The following is a 13152-nucleotide window of genomic DNA, read 5'->3' as shown; positions in this document are numbered from 1 at the left end:
AATTTCTTACCATTGTCGCTTCGGTTTAATGACATCCTTACCTAAACAAACTCTAACCCCAACGTCAGGCGACAATTGGTTAAAGTTTAGAAAATATAAAAGAATAAGTCTTGTATCTTTTTTTTATAAACCAATACTTAAAGTGACAAATACTTAAAGTGACATATAACACAAGCACCAAATCTAACCCTAAACCGAAGCGAAAATAGTTTGAAAATAGAACAAAAAAGTTGAGTAACCAAAACGTGAAAGTGACACAAACAGAAAACGTGACATGCGTTCAAAACCGGCAAAACGTGACATTTTCACGTTGGTCCATACGTGAAATAGTCACGTATTTGCGTGATATAGGGTTGTTTTAGGATGCCAAAGTCAAATTTAATCATATACAATTTAACTTTGGCTAGTACCTTTGAAAAACAACTAGCCACTTTGGCTGGTGAGCAAAAAAGTTAATGTCAAGCCCTGATTATGCTACAAAGAGTTACACTTTTATACTTTAGCTACAGGCTCACGTAAGATATTTTTCATATCATACAGTGTTTCCCACACATAAGTTAGACTAATTCTAGTTAGACAGATTCAACACCGGCCTCCACATATTGCGTTTCGTTATTTATTTATTTTTTTACTTTAAAACACGCAGTGTATTCGTTCAGCTGCATTTACTGTTCCTGCTCTCTCTCTCTCTCTCTCTCTCTCACACACACACACACACACAATTAAAAAGAGATAATCCGTGGAGATACGTGGCTCTGCGCTGCGTGAGACAAACACGCAATATGGCCAAAGTCACCTCAAATATATCCGCTATTCAATTTAAATATTTAACAATTTCCTACCTATCCCTTGCTGCCACTGTAAAAAAAATAAAAAATAAAATAAAATAAATTCCCTACCGACCCATGACCTAAACTGACAACCAACCAGAACCAAACTTATTTTTTTTTTATGCCTTATCTATCCAATATACACGATTGTTCATGTTTGCCATAGGCACCTAAATTTAAATATAAAAATGTGATCGTATGATTAATACATTTCTTTGGATGTTTCCATTTAGGTGATCCTAAAGCAACAAAAAGGAACCATGGAGAGGAAGAAGTGGTGTCCAGATGTTTAAAAGGCGTTGTTCGGGACAGGAAACAAAGGCAACAAAGAGAAACCTCTAAGGTTTAAAGGCGCTGCTTGCAGAGACAAGTGTAGGAAACAAAGACAGAAGACCTGACTTGAATGTTTTATGATTAAATGTTTTTGTTATGTACATGCACGTTATTATTTACAATATATTTCTAAGATACATAAATATGTAAACTGTATATGAAATCCAGGCTACTGTCTTAACATCTAATGACATCTAAAGTTTGAATTTACTGATTTAACATTGAGTTCAGTCTTTGGCATGACCTTACTCAGTCAGTATTGAAGATGTCAAGATTATATTTTCAGAGAATGTTTTCTGTATTGTGTAGGATGATTTTATGTAGAAAACAGTAAGTCACAAAGAAATACTTTGCTGGGTTTTCACAGGCCATGTCCCATTTGTACAACATATGTGAATTATCTTGAGACTAAAACTTCTGAAATCCAAACTGTTATATTTTAGCATTTCAAATGCAGCCACCCTTTGCCTAGAATTTGACATATATACCCTTGGGTTTTTTCAGTAATTTTTTGAGATCTCACCCCGAGATATTTTTAAAGAAATTTCCATGTATTATGGGCTTGAATTACTTGTTTATCATTTTGTCCAAGTAATTTGAAAAAAGTTTTAAATTAAATTTTAGTTCTCAATTGAAATAAATGTATATGTTGAGACTATATTTTTGTCCACAAACATAATTGAATCATATACCTTAAGAAATATTTTAGTTAAGTGTTTAAAAACGTTTACAAAGTAGTACAGCAGTGTATAATAGTTACAGAATATGTAATTTATATTTATGTTTTATCACATCTAAATATTCTGTTACTGATTTATCCAAGTTGTTTGTGTGTTTTATTTGTCAAATGAATAAATTTGCAACGGTTATTGAGAGTGGTGTACTTGTTCTTAGTTATTATTGCACAGAAGCACATTACTCTGAATAAGTGTGAATGAATAAAGGTTTAAATTAATAAATAAATGCCCGGTAAAGCCCGTGCAGAGCGGCTGAAATTGCATCGTTTAAACATCGGCCCGAGGGCATTTGCGACGAGATGCCGACATCTAGACGACACCTTCCCAATTAGCAAACGCTCCCTGAGCGACATCTTGCCGATGGAACTTTGAAAGTCGACACAACGTCGGCCAGATGTATGTGTGCTGTCTGGGTTGCATTTAAAATATCTGCTAATTGATGAGTACATTTTGATTATTATGTACAAATAGAAAATCGGCCAAACATATCGGCCATCAGCTGCCCTGATTTCTAAGTATCGGAATCGGCCAGAGAAAAAGCCATATCGGTCGACCTCTACATTAGATTCAGGCATAATACATTTTTATAATACAAATACATAATACAAATTTAAGATTTGTACTGGCCCCTTTTTTTATGCCCAATACGCCTTGCAGATCAAATAGACGTCTCCAAGATGTATGTGTGCTATCATGGAGGTGTCTATGCCTATGGTGCTCCCACTGTTTGTATTAGAGATAAAGCTTAAGAAAGAAAAAAAAAACTTACAGTTGCTTTGAAAGCTTGATCTATGTTGACATCACCATCTTTCCAAACTCTGACAACCTAAACACAAATAAGCCCGCTTTAGGTCACATATAAATTAGCATGTGAAAGTGAAATACCCTCGAAAACAGACAATTTTTACCTTGTAATCAGTAATGGCCACATATTCCTGAGTTTGTGTGTTAAACACAGCAGGGCAGGTGATGGTCTGTCCTTGCTTCACTGTCCAACTGCCCAGCGGCTTCTGATCAGACACCTGTTAAAACAATTCATTTTCTTTGAAAAACATTTACCACGCAGATTATAGTCTCATTCAGCACTACTTACAGTAATTAATTATCGCGTGTGAACATCGTCAAAGTAACTCTAGAATGAATCTTGAACTCCTTTTGATTGTAAGTAGCCGCGATCGACATTAATTCTTATTACAAAAATCTTACTCAGTTTACCTTGTAAACGGTTACAGTTCTTGACGAATCTGTGACGAGAACATGATCGACATCTGCATACAATTCAACTCCCTGAATTCCTACATTCGAAGTGTTTTGCTGCGTTGCGTTAATACACAACGTGTAGCCCTCATACAATGCCGCCATGTTTAAGCACGCTTTGCGTGATTCTACAACCACGAGATTAAACGGTGTCACCGCTAATCGAACCGTGCAGGAAACACGATTTGTACCGCGCATGTGCGAATCTTCGTCACTTCCGCTCACGCCGATGTTTTACGACAGTCTGCTCTACTATGGAAGGCCAACATGGCAAAAACATGTTAAAAATACGTGTTAACACGCACTACGTGTTTTTAGGCTACAACTACATATTTTTAAACAGTTAACTATAATTGTTCAACCCCTGAAATTCATGACCACTTTCACATATTTCTCCAAACTATATTTTTAAATACACTTTAACTTTATCATGTTTCTAAAGCCTAACTGGTAACTGACAAATGAAAACAGGACATTATGTTTTCACAGGTCAACCCATATGCATTATATTTGTTTGTTAGTCCCTTTGATAACCACCTTAAGTCTTATGAAGCTGCTATTGGTTTAGATAGCTTTATAGTAAATATAGTAGTTTTGCTTTATCCTTCAAAGTATAATTGATCAATTATATTTTTTTATTATCATTAGACACACACAGGAAAAAACAATAAATAACACCGGTGAGGATCATATACATCCTCCAGATGCTGTGTTGTCTGTGTAAAATGTGTTGCGGTTGTAAAAATTGGAATACTATGTGAATGAGTCCTTTTTCTTGGGATGTTTTTATCTTTGCTGGAGATTGAGCAAGCAGTACTGTAGACTCCAAATACTCATCCTTTTCAATATTGTAATGAAAACAGAGATGTATACCATAGTTTAATGTTGCATGTGCAAATAAAAAGTTGTTTTGATATGATGCTCTCTATTTTCCTTGGCTTTTTTCATAAGGGTTAAAGTGCCTGACACACTACTAGTAGAATACATTAGGAATGAAAAAAGATACATGATGCTTTTAAAATAACATAATATTTATCTTTTATTTATGCCATAAAACAGTAATTACTCAATTTAAGACTCAAATTCCACAGGAAGAAATATCTTTGCTTTTTCCATAGCATTTCTTCATTTAATAATTGATTAGTTCGTAAATTGTTGAGGAGACAGGAGCTTTGCAGTATCCAGATGTGATAAGGAACATGGCCCTTCCATTGTATGGCACATCGCATGGAGTATGAACTACCCTATCTTATGTGATTTTGTCAAAAACAGCAGACCTCTAACATCAAGCTTAGCAGAGCTGGGGTGGTTGGTGAGAATCATTTTGGTTGGCTGAAGAAAGATGGTGATGACCTCAGAAGTGCAATGCCTGCCACACATAAATGGTAAAGTTTATTGTGCTGCCCTGGGAAATGGGTGACCTAGGAATGTTAGTATATGTAGGCCTAATGCACATCACAGCCTGTAAACTGTTAAGTCTTATAACTTCATACAATCAGAATGTACTGTAGTAAAAACATAAATGACAAAGAAAACAGAACTTTATTACAAGTACTCTTTTTTTGCTCAGTTATAAATGAATCTTATTTAATATTTGATTATTAATAAAACCCATAAACAACAAACACTGGCAACAAAGGCATATCATTGTTTCCAACCAAAAACATTGTAATAGGTGGTATTGACATAGGAAACAGAAATACAGACTCTCTAAAAAATGCTAGGCCCATCATGAAGACAACTGTGTAAGGTTAAGACCCTACTTACATCACTTGGTCAAAAAAAGGTCACAGACTCAACTGTAGGCACAAAACAGTTTATTGAATGCGCAATGAAAATCTCAATTTGAGACTCACCAAGCAGCAGGGTGGCACTAAATTGAGTCACTGCTGAGAATGGCACCTTGCAGAAAGAGTCAGAGTGCAAGGCATCAGTCAGGAAATGTTATCAGGGAGAGCAGCGAGGCAGGCAGACGGGATGAAGAGAGCCAAAGGAGAGCCAACCGATGTGAAGCTAGGCTTAGAGAGGGAAGATGAGGCTGGGAGAACGGGGCAGATGGCATCAGGGCACAATCTGGAGAGAACAGAGAAAAGTCAGAAAGAAAAAGCACTGACAGCGCATCTCATAATTAATGAGATGATGACTAGACGGAGGGGAGGATATAGCCTGGGATACACTGCATGATTTTTGGCGGTCCCAAACGAAAGATTACCATCGTGAAACATTTGTGGCAATTTCTGTGATCGTGGCTCTTCGGTGGTCCTATGTCGACCAGCGTACCAGTATTTGTTTAACACTAGCACATGCTGGTGACATTGCACTTAACTGGAGTCACAACCTATGAGTCAATAGGTGTCATCATTATACAGTCTACATGCTTATTGTACCCAAGTTTAAATGATCCATGTCGCACAGTGTGATAAGGTAATGATATTATAGGAGAGCAAAAATCTTGACAAACCAATAACAAAACACACAGCGTACAAAACACATAAACAGAAACAACCGATCAGAACAAAGCTGTGACACACTTTTAGCTATAGTATTCAATCAGATACTGGTTGCCCAAATTCATTGATTGTTTCTATCTAATGAAACAGGTTTTGGAATGTTTGGTGTGATGGTTGCTGTATCGGTCAGGTTAACAAGTGAAAACTCTTCTGTAATCAAGTGCTATTTGGGGCTGAATATTTCATTTAGTATGAAAAGTAAAAGTTACACTCTGATTTTGACCTTAAATGCTTAAAAATGTCTAAATTAAGGGCAGGTGCAAAGTCATAGATATATTCATTTGTGACAGTTCTACTGTTTGCACTTGAAATAAACACAGACATGACATGTAGATAAAAATCTTTAACAAAAATATAATCTGAAAAAGGATAAAGATGTTTTAACAATTTAAAACAAAACTGTTTACTAATAATAAAACAGACAATAGTAGAAAGAATAAGCATGCACGTTTAAGTTAAGAAGAATAATGAGCTTTTTAAAAAGTACCTGTATGTCCAGTTGTGCGGTCTGGAGTACATTGCTTTGCATGTAGTCCTATAAGGATCGCTTGGTCTTCTTGAATATATTAAGTCCTATAACTGCTTCAAGTACGCATTCTCTCATCAGGCACACTCTTACAGCCTCAGGGTGGATCATTGTTCATAATTTGGTCATCTAAATAAGCTTCGGTCAATCTTGTGAATAAACACTGGGTGAATAATCTATGAAAGACAAGCATATAGAAAACCATAAAAAGTTGCTTGTATCTGTAATAACTAGAATCAGATTTATTTTTATGATTTTTGAAACAATGGTTATTCAAATGTAAAATCATAGTATTAATGTAAAATCAACAAGGAAATTATATAGACCAACTTACTCTAATAATGCTACACAGTAGGCCTACAAAGGAATATAGTTTCCCTCATATTTGGACAGATCTGTGTTATTAACTCTCTTGCCAGTTTGTCATGAGTCATAACTTTATGTTCATATTTTTAAATGAATAACAAACACAACGCATTCATTTAAACAGCACTAAAATTTTACCTCACTAAATTGTCTCCATCTGGGAAAGCCTGACACTGTTTCCACTAACTTATGTGATTGCAGTTATAAAGACTTTTGCCCAAGGCCATTTATCTAACAAAACTGTTTTCTGTTGTTGTTACTGCTGCTTTTGCGTTTGTATTCCTCAATAGTACTTTTTGGCTCTTCCGTGTGGTTACGTACCCTTCCGTCAGCGTACCTGGCTTATGATGGCTATGAGGTAAGCTTACGGCAAACTCGACGTAGTGCTTGGATCACTATATCATTAATTATTCACACAATGACAGTGCCTGTCGTAACGCATTCGCTGCAATATAATTATTCATAAGCTTGTGAGCGAACACTTACCTAATGCTTACGATGAGCCACCTCATCTCTGGTCCTGTCCCAAATGGCACACTCCGGACTTGTGGTCCTCCTCAGAGTCCACACTTTGATGACATCATGTAGTCCAGACTTTAGGGTCCCTTAATGCGAGTCCACGTGGGTGCAACGGAGTCGTATTTTGGGACAGACTCGAGCGTCACACCGGAAATAGGTAGAGAAGTTGCCCGTCAGTGTGAACTCCGCCCTGCCGTCGTCTGATTGGTCTGATTGCTCTTTCGCAAGGACTTCTGGGTTGGTAAAGTGCGCGAAGCCTGCTGCAGTGCGGGCTTCGCTGAAGACCGCATCAAGGGGGCAAAGGAGGCGCTGATGAGCACACTTTTAAGCGTAAAAATGACAGATGGGACACCCTACGTACTCGTGGACTAAGCGAGCACGTGCAATAGAAAAGTCCACATGACCGAAAGTCCACATGAAGTGCGCCATTTGGGACAGGGCCTCTGACGTCACAATCTTCATCTTCTTCTTTTGGTTTAATGGTGGGTTACGAACCAACTTTAAAGGTGCATACCGCCACCTGCTGTGATGGAGTGTGAAAATAATGATCTGCCTCTTCTATATCCTGTTATATAACACACTATTCTTAATAAATCTCAAACTGCATTTGACTTCCTGATTTTGGATCTTCATTTAATAAGTTGGCTATAGTAAAATCATTGCATAGCCTACCACCTTCTCCTTCTGCCCATATCCGTATCACAGGTTTGGGCCAAATTAGTGTTTTGTATTTTAAACGCATCTCCTGACTTCCGATTGAGTTGCGGAAAACGGACCTGGGACAAATCTGTAAATCGATGAAAAAACAGCTTTGCTAGCAGAGCTGAAATCTTATCAGGTGCAGATCTGGCCCACAGTCAGATACCGTATGTCCGCTACAGACGGATCTAAAGGCTTTCATGCGGATCCGGCCTAAAGGAAATTGCTATCTGGGTGTAGATCACTGATTGGTCTAATCGTCATCGGCGTCATCCTATGTAAAATAGCTTTAGCTTACTGCTAGCTTGCGCTGTCTCGAGCAAACATGTTGTCATCTGTGCTCTGCTGTAAGTTTCCAAACACCATTTAAGCGACGAAAAACATCCACAGGTTGTGAATCAGGAACACATAAAAGTTTTGCAGTTTGTGGCGGCACATTCGCGACGTGCACGTCAGTATTATTTATGCTTTAATGCAACTTCATTGAGGCTCAGCGGAGCGCCGTCGACTAACGCCACGGGCGTTTGAACAGAAACTGTCATGTGAGACAGAGGTAGTTATAAACGCGATGTGCAAACATCTATTTGTGGTGGCCAATTTTAATTTTATGGCGGACTGATAAATAAATAAATGTATGGGAATGTACAACGACGCTCTCACTTGTATGATGTCACAGCCGTATGCAGCGCAAATATAACGACACGCCTATAATCCCTCCCACTGCGAAGTGATACTAAACTCAATGGAAAAGCTAACCACGCCAAAGTGAGGTGAACTGACCCGACCCAAACTAAACTAAATCGTGGGGTACTATGCAATGGAAAAGCGCCATAATAAGGTCACTAATTCATTTTAGTGGAATCACAGGGTAAAAGTGATTCAGCCTCAACCCCAGATTGAGGTAGGCTATGGGGATTTCTGAAAAGACAAGCAGAACGTCATTTTCCATCCAGCATCCACGATCTGAAAGAGGTCATTGTTCAAGAATGGAGAATAAAAGATGTAACTGTATGTTGTCAACTTGTTTATTCAATGTCTGGAAGAATTAGTGCTGTTTTTAAAAAAGAATGGAGGCCATACAAAATATTAGATTGTTTTATTTTTAAGAATTTTTGTAGGGTGTATTTTTGCATCACCTCATTTGATTTAAATGTGTTATTTTTCGTACCCCTAAGATAGTAAGTGACTTTCACTCTTATGTTAAAAAACATAAATGTTTAATAAAACTGGTGTGTAAAAATACAGCAAATTGGTCTCATATTTACTAACAAATGGAGAAAAAGCTTAATTTTCAAAGGGGGTGTACTCATTTATGCCACTTTATATTTGGCCATCTGCTAATGTCTTCTATTCACTCCACTATAGTACACGGATCTGGTAGCTGTGTTGAAAAAGTTTATGTCAACTTTTTAAAATATATTTCTATGTCTGTGTTGCTTCACTGCTGATTCTTGCCATACTTCTGTTGCCAAACTGCGTGCGCATACCTTGCCACAGCATCATTGCATTGGTCTATAACATGGCAAAGATGGATGCACATTTATATATTGATTCAATAGTTTTATAGCATTTTGAAAAAAAAAACTTGTCATGGATTTATTGCATTTTGTGGAAAAAATAATAAATTTTTATAATAAATCTTTGAAAATCAAATTAGGGATTTGAATTGTTTTATGTTTTTATAACCTAAATATGCTATGTGAACGTTTGTAACAGAAAATAGTGTTTTTCATCTTGTCACTTTCTTGGTATAGAAAACAGGTTTTTACAGAAATGAGTCAAAATGGATTTATTGCCTTTTAGAACCAAACTCTATACAGGGTGTTTATTTATAAAAATAAATTATGAACCACTGGCTAATATTGATTATTCAGGGTACTGAATTATAATTGTAGTTGAAATAAAATGTGAAGAGAAATATACCAATTATATTTGCAGCCACTCTGAGCGAGATTCGATCTGCAACGTTAGCGAATGAGTGTCGAATGCTTAAACAAGGAGTCACAAGCCGTTTCCCAATGTCAAGGATACTTCCTTGGCAGGACTAGTCCTTTCAAGTCACTTCCTTTAGAGCAGTGTTTCTCAACCCTGGTCCTCAAGGACCCCCTTCCAGAATGTTTTAGATGTCTCCTTAATTAACACACCTGATTTAAATTATTAGCTTGATATGGAGACATTCTGGAAGGAGGCTGATGAGTTGGTTCAGGTGTTTTAAATAAGGAGACATCTAAAACTTTCTGGAAGGGGGTCCTTGAGGACCAGGGTTGAGAAACACTGCTTTAGAGGCTAGGCGAGGCTCCTTTTAAGCATTCGGAGAACACGTTAAATGGAACAGGCTAGCAAGTGCACGTCATTGCGTCATTGCGTGATTGAAAGGTGTGCTTTCGGTGCTGCGCGCATAGGATTGTGGGTGATTTCAGCGCGTGAAGAGCGCGAAGGATACAAATTTGCATCCTTTCCTGTATATGGGATATTTCTCGAACGAAGGACTCAGTAGTGATGGGCAGAGCGAGGCTTTGTGAAACACTGAAACAGTTGAATCAATTGTGTCAAGGCTTCGAAACATGGTTCGGAACCTCCTCCACAGTGACACCTAGTGGTCATTCGCACGTATTACCATAGAGCAACCTTGACAAGGTTTTAGACGAGCGCTGACAAATTGTATCCCACATGTTGATTGATTAACACAAGTGATCAGGTGGGAGAGTGGATAGTGTACTCGACTCTCATGCAAAAAACACTTAGGATCGAATCCCTGGAAACGCGTTATTATTTCCATCGTCACAATGAAGTTACATATTTGTTGTTGTTTTAACATCTGTTTTACAACTACATGAGCTTTTAGGCTCACCATTGTCAATAACTATAAGCTGGTCTATTTAATAAATAAATTGAATAGAGATAAATACCACATAAACAATAAGAAATTAATAAAATATATCAAGCCACCATGTCACATATAAAATCTGCTGTGTGTGGAAGGAATTAGCCTACTTCTTTTTTTTTACAGATAATTTCTCCAGCCTTTAAAAAACTCCTCTCACAAAAACCCACAAGGTCAATATGCGTTTATTTCACTTTTATACAGATGTGCGATTGTGTTGTCTGTTCCCGACCGTGCAAATCAAACGCTGATTCGGCAGACCACACCTGGGGCACGTTCAATCTCACACCGGTGCACAATGTTTTGCTACGGTTTCCGGGTTGAACGACATGTTTCCTGGAAACGGTGTGCAACGGAATGCAACAGGTTTTAGAAGCGTTTTCTCTTGTTTGGTGGGTGTGTCAGAAATGTCGGCCCAATCAGCGGCAAGATGTATAAAACCACGCGTTAGTAAAGAGACAGCTCGCTCAATGGGTTCAAGTTGGAATGTTGTCTTTCATTCTGGACGGCAAGGTCAGTGACTGTAACATTGAGGGTCTTTTACAGTATTAAACACACATTTATAACGATTTCATCAGGCTTCAGAAACATTTTAAAAAGAACACAAAGAATGGCCTCTCAGCTACCGCAGTTGCAACTCTTACGTCATCCCAACAGGGCGTTCAACCAGGGGGGCAGGGTTTCATATTTCATTGAAGCTTCCCTGGATGCCGCCATTGCTTAGCGAACACCCATCTGCTGTTAGCATCCCATTGACTCCCATTCATTTTGGCGTCACTTTGACAGCGAATAACCTTACATCTGAGGCGTTTAAAGACTCCATTTGTCCATTAATTATTTCTAAAGAAACACGAAAATGTATAAAAAGGCTCCATTACCATGTATCTTACGTTATGGCCCAGTAGAAGCAGTTTTTGTAAAAATAGGCTAACGATTGCGTCATAACCTGCGACTTTCTGTCGCACAGTAGAGAAATTACCGTATGGACTGGGAGAGAAGCTCACAGGCAATCTTTTACTGATTATGAGGCAATCGGGTGGACGTGAAGGCATAAAGTCAAGGGAGATTATTGTTCACGCTCGCCGTCTCTGCAAGATTCAGTAGGTGATTCAGATTTCCCGTGGCACGGCTATTAGAAGACTTACAATTGACAGACAGGTTGCTCACGTGACATCTACGTCATTAAGCTCAGTTTGAGTCTGCGCACGCTCGACACCCAGGAAGTGCGTGCTTCTAATTGACTTCACTTGTCTCCGTTGAATCCAATGGGGTCGCTGTGTCCATTTCTTTTACTGTCTATGCGTTCAACGCATCACCGTTTCTGTTTAATAAACGTTGTGCAACGTTTTGTCGGGGCTGAACGCAGCCCTGAGTGAACAACTTCATTCCCTACATTCATTCACTACTTTTTACCCACAATGCACCCTGATTTTGAGGGTACATTCCATAGATATGTATATAAAGGCTAGATGGCTCAAGGCGGAGTCCCTAACGGCATCACCTGGCGGCCATCTTACGACAGGGCGCTCGCTCACTCGTAGCATTGAGTTTAATGGTGCAGGTACTTTTAAATGACCATAACTTGCTCAATTTTCTACCGATTTTCAAACGGTTTGGGTTTTTACAAACGTTATTAACGTGGCTATAATTCTGGATGCTTTAACATGTTTCATGAATTTATTTTTTATTTTTAGTATAGGTATGCAGTGTCATAGGTACATCTTTGACGTTTATAACAAACCAAACCGTTTGAAAATCGGTAAAAAATTAAGCAAGTTATGGTCATTTAAAAGTACCTGCATCATTAAAACTCAATGCTACGAGTGAGCGAGCGCCCTGTCGTAAGATGGCCGCCAAAATGCGGACGTTGCACTCAATTGGCCAGCAGCGCGGACGAGCCATCTAGCCTTTATATACATATCTATGGTACATTCCAAGGTTTTTTTTTTTTTTTTTTTTTTTTCAAAAACTTTATTTAACAAAGTCAGTTTACAACCAAAAAGGCTTGGTACAAAACAAATAATTTTCTACACAGCAGACAAGCATCAAGCATGGTACAAAAATGTAAACATTAAATAAAAGGACACACGACAAAAAATAAAATAAATAAAAATAAATAAAAATAAGACACTAGGGGTTTTCTGTAAGATTAAGGGTTTCTACCAGATAACACAGATTCATGGCAGATTTTTTCTTCATTAATTTTAATGAAGAGAAATAATTACACAATTCTTTATGAAATATTAGAAACCTTGGAATTGTTCTCTGAAATCTGTTTTTATGTATGAAAAATTTCCCAAGAATAATAAGTGAATTGATTGCCAAGTCATGTGTTCCATCTTTCACAAAAATACCAAATAATACATTTTCTTTATTTAATACAGGTAAGTCTTCAAATTTAGGAAACAACCAATAATGAAAGTCCTCCCAAAAAGCACAGGCATAAATACAGTCAAAGAAAATATGATCTGTTGTCTCAATTTGATCAGTA

At 37.8% G+C, this 13152-nt stretch overlaps 1 protein-coding gene across 2 annotated transcripts in view; it reads right to left on the bottom strand.

Annotated features, from left to right (window-relative positions):
* Positions 1–3365, bottom strand: part of nol11 (nucleolar protein 11) — an 81822-nt gene extending 78457 nt beyond the window's left edge. The window contains exons 1-3 of one of the 2 annotated variants that reach the window (XM_073870907.1): positions 3116–3365; positions 2809–2922; positions 2670–2726 (exon numbers count right to left, since the gene is read on the bottom strand). In XM_073870907.1, coding sequence (XP_073727008.1) covers positions 2670–2726; positions 2809–2922; positions 3116–3355 — 411 coding nt within the window. In that variant the 5' untranslated portion in view covers positions 3356–3365. The remainder of the gene's footprint in view (positions 1–2669; positions 2727–2808; positions 2923–3115) is intronic. The other variant, XM_073870906.1, reaches the window with a different exon arrangement.
* Positions 3366–13152: the final 9787 nt, after the last annotated feature.

Source organism: Misgurnus anguillicaudatus, chromosome 8 (assembly GCF_027580225.2).
Source record: "Misgurnus anguillicaudatus chromosome 8, ASM2758022v2, whole genome shotgun sequence".
NCBI classification, from domain to species: domain Eukaryota; kingdom Metazoa; phylum Chordata; class Actinopteri; order Cypriniformes; family Cobitidae; genus Misgurnus; species Misgurnus anguillicaudatus.
Note: the sequence above shows the minus strand (reverse complement) of the source record. Positions and strands in the feature narration are given on the sequence as shown.